General features: G+C 44.4%; 1 protein-coding gene and 1 long non-coding RNA gene across 3 annotated transcripts in view; one reads left to right on the top strand and one right to left on the bottom strand.

Moving 5' to 3' along the window:
• The window catches only part of LOC146859395 (uncharacterized), a 46073-nt gene extending 39921 nt beyond the window's left edge, over positions 1-6152 (bottom strand). Inside the window, exon 1 of the long non-coding RNA XR_014980102.1 lies at positions 5861-6152. This is a non-coding gene — a long non-coding RNA (uncharacterized LOC146859395). The remainder of the gene's footprint in view (positions 1-5860) is intronic.
• Positions 1-26586, top strand: part of SLC23A3 (solute carrier family 23 member 3) — a 339671-nt gene that overhangs the window by 199204 nt on the left and 113881 nt on the right. For both annotated transcript variants that reach the window (XM_085650085.1, XM_085650084.1), the window contains one exon: positions 17091-17344. In XM_085650085.1, the coding sequence (XP_085506211.1) occupies positions 17091-17344 (254 nt within the window). The remainder of the gene's footprint in view (positions 1-17090; positions 17345-26586) is intronic.

The raw sequence follows: 26586 nt of genomic DNA, 5'->3' as shown, positions 1-26586 counted from the left end.
CTCTAAGTTGTGGATTCTGAGACTTTTGCTTAAAATAGGTAAGCGCAAAGCAAAATAACAAAAGACAAGCGGCAAACGTATCATCCAAGAGACTGCATTGACCAAACACCATCTCTCTCTTGAGGAAGGGAGGAGAGACCCAGACATACTAGTGATCCCCCCCTGAACTTGGTAGCATCGGCACAAATAGATTTGACAAATCGAGTGGACCCGCTTACCAGTCCAAACAGCATTTCCCTACTCCAGGGTGAAATGGGTGCAACTCCTCCAAGAGAACCTCCAGTCAAAACAAAAGGGGAGGTCCGAAGGCCAAGATTAACAAGGCTCCCAAAGTGCCTTCGCCTGTGGGTCCTGTAATTTGGACAAAAGAGGCACCCCGAGGGTAACGATGATTTGGGTCATAGATTGGAAAACATTGTTTTTTTTGTTGATACAACCGCTCATGCTACTGCTAGAGAAAATCGGAGAGAGCTTAGCTGCCCTAACCACCTGGGGAGCTGTTAATAATTATGTTGCTGCTTGGGGGCTGAAGGTACCCTCCTATTCCCAGCCATTGAAGGAATCTATATCACGGGGAGGAGAAGGGGGCTCCTGAACACCCATTTTTTGCATCCTACCAACCAGGGGTGAATAGTAGGTCACCAACAGCTAAGGCCTCGTTGCATGTCAGAGCTAACATCTTTGGTTGAGACACAAGAGTGGTCTACACAGAATTTGGGACCTACCATTCCAACTGAGTCCACTGAGGGAGCAAGAAATTAAGGAGAGGATTTCAGGAGAAGGAGGAGGCCCCCCACTTTAGATCTCCTGCCTGCCGCATACCCTTTATTATAATCCTGGCAGATACTCTAGCCTTGAGAGAGGCCCAGCAGGAGACAACCAAGCAACCCATGACCAAAGCCCGGCATTGACTAATGAGAGCTATGAGGGAAGCCGGAGACCTTGCCAGGCATATCATTATGGCAAGGAGAGTGAAGTGGGTGGGACGGTCCCCCAAAGCCTTAGCGGGTGATTGCATAGTCCTTAATTTTAATGACAGAAGGGTTGTGCAGGGCTTACTCGGGGTACTTCCCAAAGTACCCTCTCAAGGGTCACGGATTCATGCCCTCCCTAGGGTATTTTTATAGACCCATCAAGCAAATGTACCCTGAGACGATGAGGAATAGTATCGTAACTTATCCCCCTATCCTCCCCATGTTACAAACTTAGCCAGATATGAAGTAAGGGTTGACAATCGCTTTACTCCTCTTCAAGATCTAAAGTCCTGTGATTGACTGAATAAATCCCACTTGCCCACCCCTATGGACAATCTCCTTATCAACATAGTCCAGGCAGGGGCAGATAGTAAGGAGGCAGCCTTTCGCTCTTTAAAAATATTTACCTGGAATGTAGCTGGTCTAAAACAAAAAATGTGAAACTTAGATTGGAAAAGTTTTGTAGTAAAATATGATATCATGTGTCTCCTGGAAACCTAGGGAACAGGTCAGATATTTTTTAGATGGTTAAAGATCATTCCAAACTGCAGCAGTTCCAGGTGGAATTGTGACCCTTATAGCAAACAAACTAAGGCCAAATGTTATAACATTTTTTAGTTCTACACGCCATTTTCATATTTTATTATGCGGAGGTTCAGGTGACTGGGATTAGTTGTTGATTAACTACTGCAATAATAATTTTGGAGGGACTATGGCTTCAGTGGTTGGTCATTTGGAAAGGGAAATTACCACCATTAGCGAAGCACACCAAAAGTGTATTTATATCCTGTGGCTGGGTGACCTCAACGCCCATGGTTGTGAGAATATGACAGTATCTGTGTGTGGAATAGCTGATGCAGAGGGGGATGCAATTCTCCATTTCACTCATAGTGAACATGACTCCGGCAGGGGACGGCTGGACAATAGGTTTCCTGTCACAGGGAGGTGTGACCAACTCCCAGACAGGCTTTAGTGTATTGGGGCTGGGTGGGTGCACTCTGAGAGTGCTTTCATGTCTGCACATTTGGTGTCCCTGTGCATAGTCCAGCTCAAACCGGTTGCAGGGCCTGTCAGCCCCTGCTCTGGCGTGAAACTGGAAAAAGGACATGGGTGTAGCCACCCCTCTGTCCTGACCTTCCCACAGGTGGGTCCCCAGAGTTTGTCCCACCCCTTCCTTGGGTATAAAGTAGGAACCCCGAGCTACAGGAATTTAGATTTTACCTGGACGAAACTCTGTTACAGAAACTAAGTACTTCAACTATCCACACTTCGTTGGATGACTGAACACTCTCCCTTGGAGTAAAGGAGTTACTCCCCTGCAAGGCAGGCACCAAAGACGCATCTGACCGGTTTGCATCTACGCAGCTCCTGACGGACGTCTCCTGGTCCCCATGGTTAGGTAACACAAGTACTCCACTGCTCACATGGGTGCTGGCCTTAGAACCTTCTAAGTTTGAAAGGGTTTGCTCAAAGTCCTCTTCTAAGTGTCCTTAATCTTTAAAATTCCAATCACAAATTTCTAATAGGATTGTACGGAGCTCGCGGCTGTGTTCTCACACTGCACGCGTCCCCCGTGGGTCCCCTGTCACTACCTTGGGTGGTTCCTTGGGGTCCCAGCGATTCTACGTGCTCTAGGCACTGTGTCTAGTCAAGTCGTGGTTGTTATACCACTTTCTTAATATATGGTTTGGTCTCCCCCTGGAGCCCACTGTGTATTGTGCTATTTACTGTTGTTCTAGCATATTAATATTTTGTATCTTGTTCTCTAATCTCATAAAGAGGTTAGTAGAGAGTGTTTAGAAATAAATACATATATGTTTTGCCTCGTGTGGTTCTCCTTTCATTTGGTCATTCAGGAGGTTATAATCTGGTAAACCAAGCTGCATTACATTCCTTCGAGACTTAGCCTGAAGGCTGCTCTCCATAGCTACCACTAGGATAGCTTTCAATAAATGTTGTCTTTAACGTAATTATCAATAAGGGTCGTTTGGACTGGTGCAAGGTGCCCACTTTAACTAGTGGACAGCATATACCAGACCAACTTCTCACAACCACCTCTGGACCGGACATCGCCATCGACATTCCCCAAGGATACAAGATCTCCCGGAAGGGCCGCCCCACCCGCCCGGGAGGAGGAATCGCCATCGTCCACGAATCCACCCTCCGCCTGAGCACACTCGCCGACAAGCCCTCAGACCTGATGGAACACCTTCACTTCAAGAAACAGGTCAGCCCTACCTAATTCGTTTGTGGGTTTTTGAAAAATAGTGGTCCAGTATTAGAGCAGGTCCTTGTTGTTATATTGTGTTTTGAGTGGAGGGCGACCTGCTTTGTAATTCCCTCCATTGCTCCTTATTGTACATGATGGGCTCATAGACTAATGCCTCAAGCGGCATTTGACAACAGCCGAATATACAATGGCGAAGCACGGGCAGATCTGTATATCCTTTATGGATCTGTCGGCCACTTTTGATTGTGTTACCCACTCTAAGCTATGGATTACCATGGAAGAGATGGGCATTGAGGCAGCTATAATCAATTTCATTTGTCGGATGTATGCCCAAGCTACTGCCTGTGTTTGTTATAGTAGGGATAGGGAGTGCACAAGGTATTTCTTGATAAAACGGAGTGTAAGACTGGGCTGCGTTCTTGCCCCCTTCTAGATTCAATCTATACTAATGGGGTGCAGGCAGCCGTGACTGGGTCTACGAAAGATGTACCCGTTTTTAATGCAGGGCTTCTCCCTATACTGCTTTATGCAGCTGATGCAGTGCTAATTGCAAGAACTGGGGTGGTGCTACAAAAACTTATAGAGGCCTACTCAAAGTTTATGATTAGTCTGGATCTTCGTGTAAATGATGCTAAATCCTTCATAACAGTGGTAGTGGTACACCTCAACAGACTTCCAGCGTTCCATATATCGTCATGCAGGCTGGCAGTGGTGGATACCTTTTTTTACCTGGGGATCTTGTTCGATAGAAAACACACATAGTCAAACATGGTGCACAACAGAGCTCTAGCTATTGAAAAAAAGTGCAAGGGACATTTTTAGCTTTATTATGAAGCTGGGGTATAGGCCTATCAAGGTAATAAAAAAGGTGCATGCCGCAAAAACTATCTGCACAGCGACGAATGGAGCAGGGGTGTGGGGTATGGCGGCAATTGACCCTTTACAAAGAATAGAGGACGGTTTTTATAAAAGATTATTAGCCGTCCGATGTAACTGTTCAAATTATAATTGCCATATTGAACTTGAGGCCCCATAGCTTTCGGACATCTGAGGTTAGCACCCATTTTGAAATGGCACTCGATTTGGAGGAGAGACACTTTTAACCTGACCTAAAATATTATCAGGGGCTGTTTAGCCCTAGAGAATGTACATGAGATCGCTTGGCTGCAATATGTGAAATCTACGCTGGGAATTTTGGGTTTGGGAGATCTGTATGTTAATCCATCCAGCTGTATGACTGTGTCAAAAGCAAGATTTAAACGCATCTTTTTAGAGAACACTGCAGGAGAGAGAGGAGAATCAAGCGGTCAAAAACCCTCATTAAAGATGGACCTTATGTGCCCCCTCTCCATTCAGGGCGGCGAATCATGCTTAGTGTTTGTGTCAAATCCCCAACATCGTTTTTTCTAGTGAAATTCTGTATGAATCTCATTCCTTTGATGATGAGTTTTCCAAAGAATATGTATTCGCTAAACGATTTGCCAGTTTGTCCCCGTGATGAAAGGTCAGCCCAGTCAGATTTGCATTTATGTTTTTTTGCAATTTTTACGATCTACAAAGGAAAATGTTTATTCTCCCTCTTCTGCGTAAATTGCTAATCTTTTTGTATGTCATGCTATCACCTCATTTCTCTGGTCCTCCCTGAATAGCAGAAGGGCCATGACGGAATGGGAGAGTGAAGGTCAAGAGTGAGGCGACTATTGATTAATGCTGATGGCACAAAGCCCTTTACAATTTTTATGATGGTAGTCTTTTTAAATTTAGGATTTTAACTATGGATTCTAATCTTGTTTTTTATTATGTATCACATACTATACGTGTATTTTTATTACTGTTGTTTTTTTTGTGTACTTTATATGCGTCGGAAATATAGTGAAATAAAGAATTTTGACTGACTGACAATGCTTCGTGGAGTACATTCAAAACTTTTGAGGCAAGCGCCATTCTCAAAACCCGAACAACACTAAAACCCTCAAACCACTTTAGCGCCCCTAACCAACGAAAGTCTTTAGTAAGATAAAATGTCCTTACTCCCTATGTAGACTAAAATAGTTAATGCCTCACTACTCCAAGGATCGATCCCTGATTGCCTTATAGGGGGGCAGGTTACCTCCATTAAAAAAAAAACTACTACCGACCTCTCAGACCTAAACAACTTCCACCCAATCACTACGATCTCCACACTAGCTAAGCTCCTTGAGCAATGTGTACGTGTACAACTGTGCAAACACATTGACCAATTCAATCTCTTAGATCAATTCCAATCCGCCTTCCACAATGGCCACAGCACTGAATCGGCGCTCGCACACATAGTTGATGAGGCCTTAAGAATGTTGGATCAGAAAGAATCCTGCCTTCTTATCCTCCTTGACCACTGTAATGATGTAACATGGCTCCATGCCAGAACACTAGGCATGGAACCAGCTTGTTCTGAGGTTCTGTCATGTGAGGGTTCTATGATGACAGTTGATATGCTGGCTGTTGGTTGAGGCTGTAATAAATACCTCTTACCACATATCTTCATCTGGTGTGGATTTACTTTATTACACTGGCGACGTTTGGGCGGAGAAAAGAACCCAGAGGAAGGGACAGCCTCAACAGCAACAAAGAAGGAAGAGCTTGGATTATTTCAGAGAAAAAAAAAGTGATAACTTACAGAGACGTGCTGGATGAGGATCGAGCGTTTTGAAGCATGTTCAAGCAGTGAAAAGTGGGAAATTGCGGTTGTAAGAGCCTTGTGGAAAGCTGTTTGAGCAGGTACTGAGGATCAAAGTGGTCTCTGTATGCTTCACGACGTCTGAAGGTCAGTGAGCAATTGAAAAAGGACTGAAGGCTGTGGGAAAGGTTGGCGGCCATCTTGAGTGTGGTGAAAGGAGAAGAACAAGCCAGACTAACTAAAGAAAATAGACCGGATGTTTGGTTGCGGCCATTTTGAGTGAGGAAAACGATCCGAGATTGCTCAAAGAGAAAGCAAGCCCAACTGCCTGAAGAAAATGGACCAAATGTTTTGTGGCGGCCATCTTAGGTGAGGAAGAAGGAATTTTTTCTTATATTTTTTTCTTTTTTTTAAAATTATTTTTTGCAGCACAAGTGTTGGAGGACATCGAAGAAGATCATCGACGGTCTATTGGAAGTTGAGAATTGGACGGAGACTGGATAAGGATCACTATATTGGTTGGTGGTCAGGGGAATAAACGTTTCTTTTGAAACTTGATTACACTTGTGGAATACAAGTATTTGAGCGTTGTAAATTGAATTAAACTGAAAAGGTCATCTGCGGTGACAAACACACCATCAACAAACGTGTTTGATATAGCGGTATCGTGCTGGGACATATGGTGACTGACACATCTTTTGGACTTTAAGCACTTTTAGCAACTAGTTGGGTTGTGGGGAAGTAGTGATTTACACCTCTTGTGAGTATGCAGAATTTTACAGCGCCGCCGTTTTTCTTGTCAGATCCAGGAGAACCGGTTATTAAGTGGAAGAAATGGAAAAAGATTTTTGAAAATTATGCCAGGGTGTGTGGAACGAATTTGAGTGGTGAAAGGAAGCAGGCAATTTTGTTACATTGTTTAGGGGGTGAAGGACAAGAGGTGTTGGAAAATCTACCTCCTTTGTCGCAAAATGATCAGAGGGGGTTGAATGAATATGAAATATGTGCAAGACAACTAGATTTACATTACTTGCCAAAGATTAGTACTATTATGGAAAGGTATCATTTTGGTTTGCGGGAGCAAAGAAAAGAGGAGAGTGTGGAAGAATATATTACGGCTTTGCGGAAGTTGGCTTCAAGTTGTAAATTTGGGGCGTTGGTAGAGGAAAGGATTAGAGATCAGTTTGTGCTGAGGTGTTGCAGTGATAAAGTGAGGGAAGAACTCTGGCTAAAGGACGAGCCACCGTTGGATGAGGTTATTAGTATTGCAAAAAGGGTAGAGCATATGTTAAAGTGTGTTGGAGAACTAAGTAAAGAACATAAAGAAGACAAGATCAGTGTAAAAGCACAAGAAGTGGAGTGTCGAGCCATACAAAAACATGAGAGGGAAAAAAATTATGAGGGTGTCTGCGAGAAAGGTGTTGTAATAGAAAAAAACGCAGGAAAGACACAAGGGAATAGGAGGTTTGCAACACCTTTTCAGGGAAATTGCTACAGATGTGGAAGATTTGGACACATGGCTAATGCAAGTGAGTGTCCTGCTAATAGGGTTACTTGCAATGTATGTGGAAAGAGAGGACATTTTGGGAAAAATTGTAGGATGAGGAATAGGAGAGATTCAAGATCAAAAATAAAGGAAGTCAGTTTTCAAGTTAGTGAGAGTGAGGTGGAACATCCCTCTGAGTGGGTTTTGGTGGGGGATGTTAGAGTCAAAATGAAATTTGATTCATGCTCTCACATCACGTTTCTCTCAAAGGATCTTTTTATGAAGAATTTTCAAGGAAGGAAGAAACTGTCCAAACCTAATATTAAACCTATGGGTTATGGTGGGTTGCCAATTAAGTTATTAGGTTATTTTGATGACTGCATTGAGTACAATGGTAGGTTCACTGATGCTAGGATTTATGTTGCTGAGAGGGGTGATAATTTGTTGAGCTGGAGTCATCAAGCTCGTTTGGGTGTCATTCTCAATCCTAATGCACATCCATCTGTTCAGGTACAATCTATTGAGGGTGACGAAAACAAGTTTGTGAGAGAGTTTGGTGAATTGTTCAGTGACACCTTGGGGTGTTTAAAGGGGTACAATCACCATATTAAGTTGAAACAGGGTGCAGTACCAGTTGTGGCAAAAGTTAGACGCATTCCCATTTGTATCCAAGATGCTGTACAAAAAGAGATAGATAAATTGTTGTCCACTGGTGTTATACAGCCTGTAGAGGCAACGGAGTGGTTAGCTCCCATTGTTGTGGCACGTAAACCGAATAATGAAATCCGTTTATGTGTGGATCTTCGTGCCTTAAATAAAGAAGTAGTGGTTGACAAGTTCCCACTTCCCAATATTGAGGAATTAGTATCATCGTTGGATGGTGCTGGTTATTTTACCACTCTGGATATGGCATCAGCATACCATCAGGTTCCGTTGAGTAAAGAGTGTCAAGAATTAACAGCTTTCATTACGCCAATGGGGGCCTTCAAGTTTTTGCGTATGCCGTTTGGGCTTGTTTCTGCGGTCTCTGTATTCCAGAGGATTATGGAAGATCTTTTTAAAGGAATTTCAGGCGTAAAGTGCTACCAGGATGATGTATTAATATGTGGGAGAGACGTGAGAGAACATGATGAGAGGGTACATGCTGTGCTTAAAAGGATGCTTGATGCTGGGTTATCTCTTAGGCGAAGCAAATGTAAATTTGGAGTCACTGAACTGGACTATTTGGGTCATCATATTTCACGGCAGGGGGTAAGTCCAAAAAAGGATTTGGTGGACACTATTGAAATGTAGTAGTAGTAGTAAAATACTTTATTTCGATTGAATTTACAATCATAAAAAGTTCATTTGAAGCTTTACAACATTATAAAAATGAAAATCAGTTTGCCCACTGACTGCTTAAAAAGGGAGGCAATTTACATAAAAACACTGACACTCTAAGAACAACAATAATAGCGCAAATAATCAGTAAAAATTCAGTTTGGTAATGGCTGTTGAGGGAAGCAGACATTTAGGAGTAAACACTAACACTCTATATACAGGAATAATAACCGAATAAGCGGTAAAATCCTAAGAAACATTTGCCGATAGTTGAAAATGAATTTTCAAGCAGGCTTTAAGAAAGCAGGCTACAGTTTTGGCTACATACGGGGTATCTAGATTTTGAAGTGCCAGAAGAGCCGGTCTGCATCTTCTCAGCCCTATATGTCGAAGCAGAGGAACCAGCCAACGTTTCCGCGGGGACTTATAGAAACCGCAGAAAAAGGTTACATGCAAAGTTGACTGGCGAGTAAGACCGTCACAGGGACAGTTTGGTAGTTCCCGTGACCAGTCTAAGGGCACAGGCAATGAAACAAGACGATAAAATAGATCAAACCGAAATCTGGTTAAAACATATCTCTCATAATTTGACAGAAAAAATGACAGATAAAATTGAATGCCATGAGGAAATTGGACCATCGTTAAATGAACGTTTGATTTTTTCACAAGTTCAGAACACAAACGAAGATCACTCAAGTGGTCAGCACATAGCTTTTTCAAAGATTTTCTAGATATGTCCACTAAGGATTCGGGATCAGTAAAATATGCAGAGTGATTCAAATCTGACAAAAATCTCGATACATATAGCAGCCAGGGAATCTTTTTCCAGTAGGACAAAGTGAGACAGTCAGATATTAGTGACCTAGTTAGATGACATTGCTCCTGGGTCCATATACGGTGCCAAAGTAGAATCGGTTGGTAGCTAATGATATCAGTCAGATACTCCCGACCGAGTTCCACATGGGTGCCGAAGGTAGGAGCACTACGAGGGAGGGCTAGTATATATTTCAGAAAGGAGTTTTCTGTAATTTGTAGGTCGTCAGCAGGCACATAGCCCCAGACTCCTGCACCGTATGTTGCCACACTCATACACTTGGCTTGGTAAATCTGCAAGAGCACAGTAGGAGCGGGCTTACCCAATTTCCTGGAAAACGAGGTCAGTGCAGATGTTGTACGTTGAAACTGCAGTTTTTTACTAGATATAGCAGGTTTCCAGGACAGGTGATTGTCAATAAGGATACCTAGATAAGGATAGGTGGTGGCAGTTTCTAATCTGGTCTTCTCGATAAAGAGAGATTTACATTTTTGGGCTCTTTTCCCGATGTTCATAACAAAAGTCTTAGATTTATTGACTTTAAGACCAAGAGAAGACATAAATTCACAGTATTTATCTAGTTGGATCTGGAGTTGATTAGGTGTCCTAGCTAAGATGACTGAATCATCTGCATACAATAATGCAGGAATAGGGCGGGAGCTTATGCAGGGTAGATCTTTGCTGTCAACCAACATCGCTTGCTCCAGTCCGTTAGTATAGATGTTAAATAGGAATGGAGCAAGGACGCATCCCTGCCTTACACCTTTTTCAATATTGAAGGATTCCGTAAGCTCCCCTTTAATACCATATCTCACGCATGCTTTTGCATCCGAGTATAGCTCTCGGAGAAAATTCAGCAGTGCAGGATCTATGCCCAGATTTTTCAAAATCGCCCAAAGCTTGGAGTGGATTACGCAATCGAATGCGGAACTCAAATCCACGTAGACTAGATGAAGTTTACCACCTTTGGCCCCTACATATTTACCTATAAGCAAGGTCAGATTTAAGGCCTGTTCCACAGTGCCCAGGCCCTCCTGGAACCCAAACTGTAGATCAGTTAAGATCTTATTCTCTGTGGCCCAGTCCCTTAAACGCTCCAGAATTAATCTGCCAGCTACCTTGCCTAGGGAATCCAAAAGGGAGATGGGCCTGTAACAGGCTGGATTGTCCCGATCTCCCTTTTTGAAAATGGGCAGAAGCACAGAGGTGGACCAAGAGTCAAAAAGGCCGATCTGGGTAACTGCAGACATGACCTGTGTGACAATTGGAGACCAAAGATCTATGTTGCTCACAAATATGTCTAAGGGGACCCCGTCTGGACCGGGCGCCTTACCGGTCTTTGAGGCGGTCAGTGCTGTGATTATCTCCTCTAGATCGAAATAGAGATCGAAGGAAAGATGTTATTACTAGGAGGAGCTTCCGCCTCTGGTCTGGGGGCCTCAGTTATCACGGGGTTATCCGCGAAGATCTGCGAGTAGTGAGCTACCCATTTGTCAGCAGGTACTGCCACGTCTAGATGCTCTATCGCAGTTTCATCAACTAGGAAAGGGGCCTTGACTGTTCTCCAAAACATGATAGAGTCCTTGGTTAAAGTACTCTGATGTAATTGGGCCCAGAGGTTATTTTTTATTTCCTGTTTGCGTGATTGCTGTGCCATCTTATAATTTTTCCTCAAAGAGGCAATTTGGGGCTTGACCCTAATCTTTTTTTGTAGAGCGTTTTTCAATGCACGCTGCGCTTTGCGGCAGCGGGAATCAAACCACCCTCTTGAATCCTTATCATTGGCAAGAGTCTTATAGGAACAAGTGAGCTCTTGTCTGATGGCTTCTAATATTTTGGTGAAGCTAGAAAGGATCAGCTTGGGGGAGGAAGACGGCTCCAAACACTGATAGATCAGAGGAAGGGTTTTTTGAATAATCTTGCTAGTGATCTCTGTGGGATTGATCGTCGACCACTTGACAGTATAACCATTGATTTTGTTCATCTCCAGAGAATGCTGCGCTAGGAGACTTGTTTTTGGGCAGGCTGAAGGTGGTATATTTAATGCTAAGGTTATGCTATTTGGATAGTGGTCACTTGAAGGATCAGTGCCAGTTGAAAATTGCTTCAATCGGTTTTTTAAGGATTGAGAGCATAAGATAAAATCAATGGTAGTGGAGGCACCTTTACCATGAAAAGTCGGCTTAAACTCTACAGCGGGACACGCTAGGATGTTGGCGAATTCAAGTTCTAATGCAAAAATACAGGTATTTAGTGCTTGACCCACAGCGTTATGGGTGAAGTGGGCCAAGGGGGCATCGTGCTCGTCTGAAAGCCCACAGATACCTTTGTCATATTTGTTACACAGATACACATTGAAGTCCCCACCCCACACAAGATGACAATTTAACTCTTGACTCATAGCTTTTTGATCTTGTAAATACAAAGCAATTTCCGACAAAGATTTTACACAGTCGCTAGGTGAGGAGTTATTATACATATTGATGAGATAATAACTAGAGTTATTGTCTGGAACTATTTTAAGGATTTGGAAAATTGGCGAGACTAACTGAACTTCCATGATAGTAAAAGGAATTAAATTCGAAACATAGATGGCTAAGCCGCCCTTAGGTCTACCATGAGTGGACGGTAAGGGAGGAAGGTGAAATGTTTTAAAACCCTGTATGTGGATAGGGTCAATTGCCCAAGTTTCTTCGAGGCAGATTAACTTAAATTTATTAGTTACTTCCACCCAAGACTGAAGATGGATTTTCGATCTTAAGCCAGCTACGTTCCAGAATATAATTGGAAGATCCTGGGTTGATGTAAAAGTACAATTTGGAAGCTGAAGTTCAGCGGAGGAATGTGAGAGTTGAGATAGGGACTGGGTGGTTATAACTGAAGGAGGAGGATTGGGTTTAGGCTCCCTGGGTTGGGGAGTAATAAATTGTGAATTTGGGAGCAAGTCTGCAGGGGTAGCTGGCATGGTATAACACGCGTTCTGGTGAGGGGAAGATGACTGCTGTTGGACCAGGGTATACTGGGGAGGGAAAGACTCGGACTGGGGACCATACGAAGATGGCGGGAAGGAGCCGGCCCCCCGAGTGATCTTACAGGGGACTTTGAAGTTAGGAGAGACGCTGATGTAACTGCTGTCTATCATAGGTAGAGATGATAGTCAATCCACCATGTCCAGGCATTCATATCTGTTGGATAGTGGTGGACCTCTCCAATTGCTGAAGTAGCCTGGTGGTGGGTTGCTAAGGCCGTGCCCCGACCACTGATTACGGTCTCTAATTCCGCCCCAGTTCCCTACCCTCGTCCAGGACCATGGAGGACCTGCATTACGCCGTGTATTAGGGGGATAGAAGTACGACAAATTATGGGTTGCAATCCCTTCGGTAGAAGATTGGTCACCCCAAGAGCAAACATACTCGACTGTGTTGGGATTTTCAAAGTTTACTATTATACAGTCGCCCTGTATGTTTTTTGGTTGGTTACCTAGCCAAGGCACTCTACGCACTGTAGTAACTCTGTTGTCCATAAAAGTTGGAAGCGGTCTGTTATTGGACAACCAAAAGATTACTTTATTTTTTAGGGACCAAACCGGTTCATCCTGGTTTGGGGGGAGTTCCGGAACCCCAGTCATTATTACTACATAAGGAGAGGCCTCGAGTGAAATGTTAAAAGAACCGTGTACAAAAGATGAGGTTTCTTCATTCTTAGGTATGGCAGAATTTTATAACAAATTTATACGAAATTTTGCAGATAAGACAGTAAATCTAAGGAAGTTGATGTGTAAGAATGCAGAGTTTGTTTGGACGGAAGAGTGTGGTGCTGAGTTTAAACAAGTAAAAAATGATCTCAGGAATGCACCAAACTTACAAGCTTTTGTACCTGGGTATCCCACTTTCATTGTTACTGATGCGAGTATAAAGGGGCTGGGTGCTCTTCTCTTTCAGATCAGGAAGGGCCAAGAGGTGCTAATAGCTTGTGCTTCAAGATGTTTGAAAGGTGCGGAGATAGGTTATTCTGTTATAGAGAAGGAAGCGTTGGCAATTTTCTGGGCCATAAACAAGTTCAGAAAGTTCGTGTGGGGATCTTCTTTCGTTGTCAGGTCTGATCATAAACCCCTGAAAGAAATTTTTGAGAAGAAGGGTTTGGACTCAATTTCCTCGAGGATCAGGAGATGGGTCATTTCCTTACAGGAGTATAACTTCATGTTTGAATACATTCCAGGAAAGGCAAATGTAACGGCAGACTGTCTGTCGAGATTGGTGGAGGTGGTAGAGAATGATAAATCTCAGGATGAAAATGATCAGTGTGATGCTGAGTGTGGCATAAGAGTTTGTGACGTTACGCTGGGGGCTGTAAAGGAAGATGAATGGAGGGATGAGTTGCAAAAGGATAGTGAATTGTGTTCTGTGATGTCTCTTTTGGAACAGCATAAGTCTCGAAGTCTGGTTAAACCTTGGTCCTTAGTTGCGAATGAGTTAGCTGTTGTTGATGGGGTTCTAATGAGGGGCACAAGAATGATTCCCCCATTGAGTTTGAGAGAAGTCATCGTGAACATGGCTCATGAAGGGCATATGGGCATTTCTAAAACCAAAGAGCGCATCCGACAGGATTTCTGGTGGCCTGGATTAGATTTGATGGTGGAACGTACTGTTAGGGAGTGTACACCTTGTCAAGCTAGTGATAAGGTACTCAAACCAAGATATTCACCTATGGTTTGTAGAAGTTTACCAAAAAGTCCATGGGATGAATTAGCTATCGATATTGTGGGACCATTGCATGGAGAACATCAGACTCCTTACCTGTTGGTGTTGCTGGATTTGTATTCACAATGGGTGGAGGTGAGTTTGGTGAGAGAGATCACTTCTCTTTCTGTGATCAGTTTTTTAGAATCTGTGTTCAAACGAGAGAGTTTTCCTAACTCTATTCTTTCTGACAATGGTCCGCAGTTCTGTTCTGCTCAGATGGAGGAGTATTTTGTAAAATGTGGAATTGAACATAAAAAAATTGCATTATATCATCCAGAGGCGAATGGTGCTTTGGAGAGATTTAACAGGACTTTAAAGGAGAGTATACAATTAGCAAAGGTAAACTGTTTAGATTGGAGAAAAGAACTGCAGTGTCGTATAACAGCCTACAGGTACACTCCTCATGCATCAACGGGGAAGACTCCTTTTGAACTGCTCAGGGGAAGGTCTCCAAATACTTGTTTGTGTCCTGGCTGGATGGTTGCTGGGAAGGGTTTGAAAAACAATGGTATTGGGGAATGGAGAGATAAAGAAGTGTCTCTGCAAAACAAAAGGAAGATTTATGTTGATAGAAGGAATAATGCGAAAGTTACAAATTTTGAGGTTGGAGATAAAGTAAAGGTCAAAGCTCCTGTTGGGTGTCAAAATTGGTCAAAATATACCTCTCCAAAAACTATCATTAAGCTGTTTAAAAATGCTGTCAAGACGGATGATGGTCGCATCTGGAATCATAGTCATGTAGCACATTTTCGGGGGTGTGGTGTGGCCGACAGGAGGGATGATACTTCTTATCGTTTTCCCTCAGACATTGATGTAAGGTCTGATAGTACTTGTAGGGGTGTCAGAACACGCAGGTTTCCTTTGCATTTACGTGATTTTGTGTAGTTCTTTCTACCTTCTTTTTCTTGTTGTTCAAATGTGTTTATTGTTCTCATGTTACTTTTGTTCTAATGTAAAGAGGAAGAAGTGTAATGATGTAACATGGCTCCATGCCAGAACACTAGGCATGGAACCAGCTTGTTCTGAGGTTCTGTCATGTGAGGGTTCTATGATGACAGTTGATATGCTGGCTGTTGGTTGAGGCTGTAATAAATACCTCTTACCACATATCTTCATCTGGTGTGGATTTACTTTATTACAACCACCCATCAGCCTTCGATACTGTCAAACATGACAGACTCCTAGACCTACTCAAACATAGGATGAGACTATCGGAGTCTGTTCTTAACTGGTTTACCTCTTTTCTCAACAAAACTCAAAGAATCAAGGTCAATATGTCCATATCTAACCCCACACAGGTCATGTTTGGGGTCTCTTAGGGGCCTTCACTCTCACCCACTCTCTTTAACTTGCTCATGGAACCTCTATCTGAATTGTTGAATGTATTGAACATCCACTATCACATGTACGCAGATGACATCCAAGTGTACCTAAAAATATCTTTGCCCGAAGATATTAAGTCTATGAACTCGACCCTACCAAAAACACAAAACTAGTTGACTGCCAACCACCTCAAATTAAATGCTCTAAAAACAGAATTTCTCCTAATTGCCCCACTAACTGGACATCGCAGATTGGATGAAACAACTGATGTTGCTGAACTGCGTACCACACATTATAGAGGCAAAGAGATCGCTGGGAACAATGCTGGACCAAAATCTGAACATGCAGGAGCACATCATCTCTGCCACCAAAGGAGTGAATTTTCACATGACCATCTTAAGAAAAATAAAACCCTTCCTACCTCCGGATGACTCCAAGTCAACTGTTCAAGCTCTAGTGATTCCCAGGTTGGACTATGGGAGTGCAACCATATGCAGCCTACTCAGAGCTAAGCTTGAGCCACTAAGGGCCTCTATTAACTCTGCTGCTAGGCTCATTACACAATCGAAAAGAAACAATTGCATCACTTCTGATGTGTAATCTCTAAACTGGCTTCCATATGAGGCAAGGATTCTTTTGAAAATTGCCTGCATGACCCACAAAGCCCTCCACTCCAACACTCCATAACTTGCACAAAAAACAAGAGGTGTCTGGGGCGTCAGAGTTTCTAAGAGCTCCTGTTAACTACTGCTGAAACCACCAACATTTTATTTAAAAAAAACATATAACTGAGACTTCTGAGGTATTGGTCTGAGAATTTGGGACACACTACTACTTCTGATTAGAATGAACCCCTCAACTGCGCCAATGAAGAAAGATGTCAAAAGGATACTGCTGAACAAATTTCTGCTGTATAACTCATGATCTATTCTACAGGACAAGATCTACCCCATAATCTGCACACATGCTTATTTCTCTCAGACTGTGTGATTATTTGGTTTAGGTTGTTGTGGACCTGGGAGCTAAGGTGTTCTCTTGAGGGGATTCACCCATTCCATGTCCCTTCCTTGATGATGATGTTATTTTTATATGTGTCACCTTAAACATTGTAAAGCACTCTGATACCCCTAAGGGTCTTGTTCACGCTACATAAAACTTCATCAATAAATAAATAAATCCCCAAATATGATAAAGTAGACTTAAAACTATACATGTACTTGTAAATTCAAAAATGTATTTAATGGTTCTGTAAAAATGGGAAAAGGGCTCTAAATGCCAGAAGCTCTGACTTTGCAGCTTTATGGGTCCTTGCTCAAAGGCGACCTTTAGTTGTCAAAAGGACATTAAAAAGTCTTTGGAGCCAGGGGATATTTGACATCCATTAGCTGTACACATGCAGAACAAATAGCTACGGCTTAAGTAGTAGACTCTTGGGCTTGTAGGTCTTCTCCATCATGGGGCTTATTCTCAGGATATGTGACCTTTTACTTGGAGAAAGTTTCCTACATATTAATGAACTTCTCTTTCTCCTTGTCTTTATTGTAGGTGAATTGGCCTGGCCGCTGCTCAGTACCCGCTCAGTGGCTGCGGGCGTTGTCATGGCTATCTCTTCTAGCATAAACTCCCTTGGCTGCTACGTGCTTTGCACACGGGTATTACGAGCACCCTCCCTCCCACGCCAGGCCTGCAACCGCGGAGTGTGCATGGAAGCTGTGGGGAACATCCTGAGTGGTACGCTGGGGAGCATCTCTGGTACGGCCTCCAGTATTCCCAACGCCTGCAACGTAGGAATCACTCAGGTAGTCTCACGGCTTTGTTCACCTTTCGTTGCTTGTTGATGCCTAAACCATCAGACCTTTGTTTTCTTTTGAGGTATTCTATCACTAAGGGCCTGATTTGGATCTCGGCAGATGGGTTATTCTATCACTAAGGGCCTGATTTAGATGTCGGCAGATGGGTTATTCTATCACTAAGGGCCTGATTTAGATGTCGGCAGATGGGTTATTCTATCACTAAGGGCCTGATTTAGATGTCGGCAGATGGGTTATTCTATCACTAAGGGCCTGATTTAGATCTCAGCAGATGGGTTATTCTATCACTAAGGGCCTGATTTAGAGTTATTCTATCACAATGGTGACGGATATCCCGTCCGCCGAAAAATAAAACCTACAGGATACAATGGGATTTATATTTCGGTGGACGGGAAATATAAATCTCATAGGATATAATGGGATTTATATTTCTGCAGATAGGATAGCCATCCCCGTTGTGATGTAGTAACCTGTCCGCCGAGATCTAAATCAGGTATTTGGTCTTCATTTTCTTTTTTCATGGATAAGTATTTGCAATTGTAGCTCACACAACATTGCTTGTCATGGGCATATACCCTGCAGAGCTTGGTGGCACAACAGGGAATTCAGAAACACTCTAACGAGTCCTCACTCTCTGCAGCTCTTGTGGGTCACACACACACCAGGCAGGTGACAAACCTTCTCTCCAGGCGAATAACCTATTAACTGTGTGAAGCAGTAATTACATGTGAGCGTCTACGGCACGAGTTCCCCATAATCCCTCTAGGGTCCACATAAGTGTTGTGCTAGATCTGATGATCCAGTGTGAATAACAAAATGCATATAGCAATTGTTGCGGACCAAAGAAGCCCGAACCCACCAACAGAGCTGGTAGTCGATACCCGAGGGCATCACCCACCTGCTGCCATCTTCTTCAGAGACAAGCTCCCATTTGACTTCCTTTGAAACGTTCTGCTCATGGGCAGCAGGAGCCTCCATCAATCAGCCTGCCTTTCTTTCCTCTGCCACTGGTTGCAAATCGGCACCATGATAGAATTACTACACCTCACGGAGGACCCGCAGGAGGACTGTACACAATAAGCAGTCTCCTGAATGTCTCATCATTTGTACAACCCATAACAGAAAGGAGAAGCGAGTAGAAAAGGCGATGGAGAAGAGACCTTCACTAAGCCGCTTGTGTGCTGGCTCCTACACTCTCCCTGCCTCCACAGGGACCGGTGGAGCGCCACCTTATACTTAAACTCTCTTGTGCCGGCCCACTACAAGGTGAGGTCCAACCAAGAGGTCTAAATTCAAAGAATATTTACTCTGCGTTACGCATTCGATCGATGTATTTTACTGTAAGTGTGCAGGTACCATATTTAAACATTATATGTATTGGTCCCACTAATTAACGCCTTTGGGTGTCTTCCTGATACAATTCAGATTGCCTGTTGTACTGTTGTAGTCAGGGTCCTTTTGGTTTCAGTTTAAGTAGATGAGGGTGGCTCTTCCTTTTGTTCTTTGTACTCCACTGTCCCTAGCATGTAGCCGCAGCTGGAAGCACACCAGCCAGGAGACGGTTTAGTTTCACCCTTGTAAAGGTTTAGGAGTACATGAGGGACAGATGTGATGAGCACAGGGGCAGATCATCAGAGGAGTGGATGCAGAGGATCACAGCAGGAGGCACTCAGGTCATGGGATCCACCAATCAAGGGATCAATCCGCAAGACAATAATTAGGAAATTCTGTCAGGTGGAACATTTTAAGAACAGCAAATCTCTGCAAAGAGGCAATGCTATGGGAGTGACATCCTTGTTTATAATCCCAGCTTTATACTTCAAAGAAGAGTACCTTTCTCCTCCAGTGATCTTTGCCAGATGAGGGTGAGCCCACACAGTCTCTTGTCGGCACCCTATATGGCATGCACATTTTGAAACAGGTGGTCATAAATATCTCACCCATGTTCCACTGATTGAGCAGATCCTGAAAACCATGCCTCTCCATCCACAATCTAAAAACAGTCTGCTTCCCTTTTGGAAAGCCTTAAAAGCCTGGGTGTTCAGCTCCTTTTGAACTTCGGGTGCGGAGGCTTTTTCTTCACATTACTTCTGTTAGTAGGTGAACATCAGTGAGCTTTGGGTAGAGGTTTCGATTGAGCTAGCACCAAGACACCTCCGGGTATACGTGCGCTCTAGAAATTAATTTAACATAACATAACTGAGTGAACCAGCACAGCACCACAGCCCCACGGGCAAATATTAAAGTGCTGGGTCCAATGGTAAATGTCACACAATGAAAAGTGGAATGTCTCGCCATTGAGGCCCTAGTTGACTCCTCCCCAGTGGCAGCTGAGGGCTTCGAGGGAAATCAGAGGCAAGAGGTGATATCGGGGCACAGGAAGTGCAGATGGGGCCACAAAGATAGAGGAATGATGGCCGCTCTGTCACCACCCCATGGAAGGAAGTCAAGACAAATTAAGTGAAAGAGAAAAAGGAGCCAAGTCATGAGCATGTGACCCACAACGGATAGAGGTGGCAGTGGGAGGCTCACCTCAGCAACACGGGCTGACATAGAGGTGCCAATGGACCGCCATCTTAGGGAGTGAAATGGTGAGGGGTGGTTGCTGGGACAGTATATTCCTGGGATGCAGAAGACAGGGCTGGCAGAATGCAGCTGCTCGGCTTGAGGAAGAAGATGTTCGAGTCTCCAGTCAGTTTGATACTATCACTTGTGCGTAAAAGAACGTGAGGTTATGATTAGGCATGTCTGTGAAAGGGGTTGGTGTCTGATTTCAAGGCAGAAAGCCATCTTGGGGTGCGTGTATGAACATGGGGTGTACACTGTAGGACTTGCAGTTCTGAATCCATTCCAGATTTTCAAGAGGTTAACCTAAATTAAATTGACATACAATGAATATAAAGAAAACAAATGTATTTATATAGTCAATTGTTTTCCTGAAAATTTGCCTTGAAACCTAGAGTGGAAACCCAGGCTATAAAGCAAATGATATAACATTCCTGCAGTATTCCATGATAGAAAACTGATGTGCTGATGACAATAAGCAATATTGTACTCTTTGCATGTCCCAATCCTGCTGATGCTTGGAAAGAAAGAGTGGATGAACCATATCAGGCTTATTAAGGGTATGCAATCAATCCCTGTGCACTGCACTGTGCCATATGCTTGGAAAACAGCATTCGTTACCTCGCTACTGAAGGAACCATCAGCGCACAGAAGACCTCAGTTACTACCGACCAATCTCTCAGCTTCCAGACCCTGCAAAGAATGTATAAAAATATGTAAGCAAAAATTAATTAACTATCTAGAAAAACATAACATCCTGGAAAGTCTACAGACTGGTTTTAGACCAGCACACAGTGCAGAAACAGCACCAATGCAGCCAATGGACAAACTGTGGATGATGGAAGACAGAGGGCTGCTGGCAGGATTGATTTTATCGGATTTATCAGCTGATTTCGATACTGTCAACCATCGGGTACTATTCAGCAGACTGGAAGATATAGGGCTGGAAGGTACTTTTCTGACCTGGGTGAAATCATAACTGTCAGACAGACATCAAGCAATTGCACTTCCGCCCTTTCGATCAGAGTTTAAGGAAGTCACCATTGGGTACCCCAAGGTGCGGCGCTATACCCTATTCTTTTTAATGTGTATCTACGTCCTTTACTGACTCTGATTAAATCATATGGAATTTCATTTGTGAACTGTGCAGACAATACCCAGTGGGTCGGTATACACCTGGGTTGTAAGGTGGAATTGATCCAGACCAACTCGGACGATATTCTATGCGTCCTTATGACATGGCCCACCTCATATAAACTAGCAGTAGTTAATGTGTATTCTCGTCCGACCGCTCTGGCAAAAGAATCCAGTACCATTGGGGAATTATCAGTTTTTCTTGATTCTCTAAACCGTGATACTCAGTTTGTGATTGCAGGCGATTTCAACTGCCATTTTGAGCCCCTGCAAGGGCTGAATGAGGGGGCACTGATGGGAGAGGATGAGTTTTGGGGAATCCCACCTTGCAAGTCCGTTCCTGCAAAGGCATGGTCTCCATTGGCCATGCAGATTATGACTTTAACTCTTCACAATTCGGTCAGGGCGGTTAATGGCAGGAAGCCTTCAGATATTCCCTCCAAGTGTACTTTCAATAAAAAAGATCATGAATCCCACTTAGACTATGTTATGGTCGAGACTAGGATGTGGGCAAAGGTAGTGGATCTGGAGGTATTGAATAGAACGGATAGTGATCATAACGCCCTGATGCTGAAGATGGAATTCCCCCCCACTTTAAAAAGCCATACTGAATTGACCGATGATCCTGGCCTCGTCATCACCAACAACAGGAGGCGGGTTAAGTGGGGGAACTTGCGTGAGAGGAGGGACGCACCCTCCAACCTATATACACTGATCCTCCCCCTCCTTACAATGGCAAGTGATATCCGGGCTCAAGGGTCGCACCCCGGTGCATCTGAGAACCTGCTTACTGTTCATCAGGACCTGGTGGACACTTTAGCAGGCATTTTTAACCCAATTGCCAAATCTAACAAGACCAGGGTGCCCCGCTCCTCTTCCTGGTATAATGGAACTTGCAGGAGGTTAAAAACTGACCTGATAAATGCCATCAAAGATGGCACTGATAGGTCGACTATCCGCGCTCTCAGGTATTCTTACAAAGAAGTAATGAAACAGGCAAAAATAGATTGGGATTGGGAGAGATGGCAGAACTTAGCCTCCGCGCTTGCCAATAAGGAAGTGCGGAGATTTTGGGCCATTGTGAACTCAGGGTATGCTGAACCCCGCAATGCGATTGAAGTCAATCTAGACGCGGGGGTGTGGGAATCCCATTTTAAATCCTTATATGCAGCAACTTCTGACTTAGATCATTTGCCTCTCCATATACCTATATCTGGGGACGCCGAGGTTCTGGAATTCTCCTTTGAGGGTGTTAATATTGCCCTTGGAAAATTGATGAGTGCCAAAGCACCAGGTATTGACAAACTCCCCGGGGATATGTTCAAAGAGCAACCGAAGATATGGGCACCGTATTTATGTGCTTTATTTAATACTATATTGCGTGGTGCAGAGGTACCGGCCACGTGGTTGGGAGCAGAAATTATTCCAATCTATAAAAAGGGCTCCCCTTTGCTCCCCGCTAATTACAGGCCTATCAGTCTCATTGATGTCCCCCAAAAAATATTTGCACGACTTATTTTAGATCGTCTGCAGGAGTGGATCAATGAGAATGAAATTCTTTCCCCTTATCAGGCGGGTTTCAGGAGCAAAACATCCACCATGGACCAGATCTTCCGTTTAATTATGCTGTATTGGAAGACTGTGCTAGTAGAGGGTGGCAGCCTCTACATGGTGTTTGTAGACCTCCGCTCAGCTTTCGACACTGTGCCCAGGGGGAAACTTTGGGCTGTTCTTCGTGATTTGGGAGTTCCTAATACATTACTGGGGATACTGGTGAGGTTGCACACCCAGAATTTTGCACAGGTTAGGTGTGCGAGAGGAGGAGTATTGTCTGCTAGGTTTCCGGTGAACAAGGGAGTAAGGCAAGGGTGCGTCCTAGCCCCTACCTTGTTCTGTTTATATGTAAATGGGATGATATCTTACTTGGATGCAGTGCCAAACAATGATGCACCTAGGTTGGCAGGCAAGAAAGTCGCGGCTATAATGTTTGCCGACGACACTCTTTTACTATCCAAGTCACCCATGGGGATACAGCGCATATTGAACGGCTTTAACAACTTTTGCCGTGATCATGGCTTACAGATCAACGTAGACAAAACCAAATATATGATATTTAATCCCTCATCTCACACCAGACCATCACCTATTCTGGATTCAGTTTTACTAGAGAGAGTCCAGACATTCCAATATTTAGGTGTTACACTAAGCGAAAACCTCTCCTGGGGACCTCACCTTGCCAAATCCCAACTCAAACTGACCCAAATAGCGGGGGGAATATTAAAAATGACCAATGCCTCATCATTTAGGCCCATAAATCCAGGGCTTGAAATATATAAATCTAGGGCAAGAGCAGCGGCATTGTATGGAGGGGAACTATGGGGGCATGCCGCTAGACCTGAAATCACCAAAGTAGAGAACAGATTTCTGCGGCAGTTGCTGTTGCTTCCCCAAAGTACACCCCTTCTACCGCTAAGGCTCGATTTGGGTTTATTCCCCATCCAGGAGGAATTATCCATTAAACCCCTCAGGTTCTGGAGGAGGTTATGGATAACTCCCGAACTCTTGCAGTACACAAATGAATTACAAGAAATTCTGAGCTCAAGTAAGGCAGTGCATATTCCCTGCATATCCACGCACACAAATCCCTCCACGACCTTGGCCCAAGATACCTCAACGACCGCCTGACCTTCTACACGCCCACCCGCCAGCTACGATCCGCAAACCTCGCCCTCGCCGTCGTCCCTCGCATCCAGAGAACCACCGCCGGAGGAAGATCCTTCTCCTACCTGGCGGCTAAGACATGGAACTCCCTGCCCGTCCACCTGCGACTGACCCCGGACCACCTCGCCTTCAGGAGACAGCTCAAGACCTGGCTGTTCGAGCAGTAGCAGACCCCCTCCCTCATGCGCCTTGAGACCCTTCCGGGTGAGTAGTGCGCAATACAAATTTCTTGATTGATTGATTGATTGATTGGCTCATTTATGTCAAACAAGAACTATTGACAATGGGCCTGGCAGATATGTGGCATAATCCGGCAATCGCCTGCAGCGAGATTTCAGGGAAATCACTCACAGAGTGCTATAGATCACGCTGTTGCAGTGTATGGCTGCACGATTCACAGAATGGCACTATGGTAAAATCTTTCCTAGAGATTAAATCTGTATATTCCTTTGAAAACTATTTAAATGTGATTTACCCTGTATTGGCTAGGAAGCTTTATATTCAATGGAGGTTCGGCTCTCTTCCAATAGCGAGCCTTACAAGTAAATGGTCTATGTCCAGGGCCTCCCAGTGTCCAGGCTGTGGTGCTGACAAAGAGAATGAATGCCACAACTTATTTTTCTGCCCTTTATACAGCAGAGCCCGGAAGCACTGGATTGTACCTATTTGTAGAAACTTGGGCTTCCGGAAATGCTCAGACGCACTAAGAATTTTTAAATCTGACACTGCAGGACATATTGTGTTTGCCCTATCCAAGTATCTGCATGCCATCTGGATCAAAAGGAGTTTTTTAATTTCAAATAGTGGATAGTAACACTGTTTTTATTGGTTTCTGCAAATGTAGATACTGTCCCAACGCTGTATCTTTTTAGTGTACTTTGATTTTACCTGCATCTTTTATGGCTGAAATATTGTCGAAATAAAGAATTTTTGTATTGTAATACCCAGTTGATCCTGTCTCTGGACAATAATAGTATGACTCAGAAAGATAAACTACATATTTGCCTAAAAGAGATGGCAAAGTGTCTCAAGAGGGACACTTTAAAATTTAACTGGAGTAAAACAGAGTTTTTATTTTGCTTGTCCACAAAAGTGTCCTATCCATTGCCAAATAATTTCTGGCCCTGGAGCAATACTGAGAATACCAACCCTGCACAGACATTTAGAAATCTGTGGACATCTATTGAGGAAAAACTATCAATAGAAACTCACATTAATATGACAGCAGCGACCTTCCAATGGCTGATGAGAAACCTAAGAAAGACGGTTCTATTACTCGTGCAACCTACAAGGAAGCTGGTGGTATGATGCACAGTCAGAAGTGAGATCGATTATTGCAGCGCACTTCTGATTGGAGCCCCAGATTACTTACTAAAAAGGTTGGATAGGATGCAAGCAATGGCAGATCTAGATTTACTTCTGCCTCAGGCACCTTAAGAGAACTCCACTGGCTACCAGTTCAAGAAGGATGTGCCTTTAAAGCAATGTGTATAGACTTTAATGTCATAAATGGTATGGGGCCTGCACTATTACAAAGAAAATCCAGTCACCGCAGGCCTCAGCGAAGCCTCCAAACTTCGCCAGCTAACCTAGTCTGCGTTCCAAGTTTCAGGAAGGTACGGTCTGGCGATGGGTCCTTCCAGGTGCAGGCAGCTCGGCTATGGAACAAAGGTCTGGCAATGGGTCCTTCCAGGTTAAGGAAGCTAGGCTATGGAACAAAGGTCTGGCGATGGGTCCTTCCAGGTTAAGGCAGCTCGGCTATGGAACAAAGGTCTGGCGATGGGTCCTTCCAGGTTAAGGAAGCTCGGCTATGGAACAAAGGTCTGGCGCTGGGTCCTTCCAGGTTAAGGAAGCTCGGCTATGAAACAAAGGTCTGGCGATGGGTCCTTCCAGGTGCCGGCACCTCGGCTATGGAACAAAGGTCTGGCGATGGGTCCTTCCAGGTGCAGGCAGCTCGGCTATGGAACAAAGGTCTGGCGATGGGTCCTTCCAGGTTAAGGAAGCTAGGCTATGGAACAAAGGTCTGGCGATGGGTTCTACCAGGGCAAGGCAGCTCGGCTATGGAACAAAAGGTCTGGCGATGGGTCCTTCTAGGTGCAGGCAGCCCGGCTATGGAACAAAGGTCTGGCGATGGGTCCTTCCAGGTTAAGGAAGCTCGGCTATGGAACAAAGGTCTGGCGATGGGTCCTTCCAGCTTAAGGCAGCTCGGCTATGAAACAAAGGTCTGGCGATGGGTCCTTCTAGGTGCAGGCAGCTCGGCTATGGAACAAAGGTCTGGCGATGGGTCCTTCCAGGTTAAGGAAGCTCGGCTATGGAACAAAGGTCTGGCAATGGGTCCTTCCAGGTTAAGGCAGCTCGGCTATGGAACAAAGGTCTGGCGATGGGTCCTTCCAGGTGCAGGCAGCTCGGCTATGGAACAAAGGTCTGGCGATGGGTCCTTCCAGGTTAAGGCAGCCCGGCTATGAAACAAAGGTCTGGCGATGGGTCCTTCCAGCTTAAGGCAGCTCGGCTATGGAACAAAGATCTGGCGATGGGTCCTTCCAGGTGCAGGCAGCTCGGCTATGGAACAAAGGTCTGGCGATGGGTCCTTCCAGGTTAAGGCAGCTCGGCTATGAAACAAAGGTCTGGCGATGGGTCCTTCCAGGTGCAGGCAGCTCTGCTATGGAACAAAGGTCTGGCGATGGGTCCTTCCAGGTTAAGGCAGCTTGGCTATGAAACAAAGGTCTGGCGATGGGTCTTTCCAGGTGCAGGCAGCTCGGCTATGGAACAAAGGTCTGGCAATGGGTCCTTCCAGGTTAAGGCAGCTTGGC

This window comes from Triturus cristatus, chromosome 3_2 (genome assembly GCF_964204655.1).
Source record: "Triturus cristatus chromosome 3_2, aTriCri1.1, whole genome shotgun sequence".
In the NCBI taxonomy this organism is placed as follows: Eukaryota; Metazoa; Chordata; class Amphibia; order Caudata; family Salamandridae; genus Triturus; species Triturus cristatus.
The sequence above is the reverse complement of the archived record's forward strand: the minus strand, read 5'-3'. Positions and strand labels throughout refer to the sequence as shown.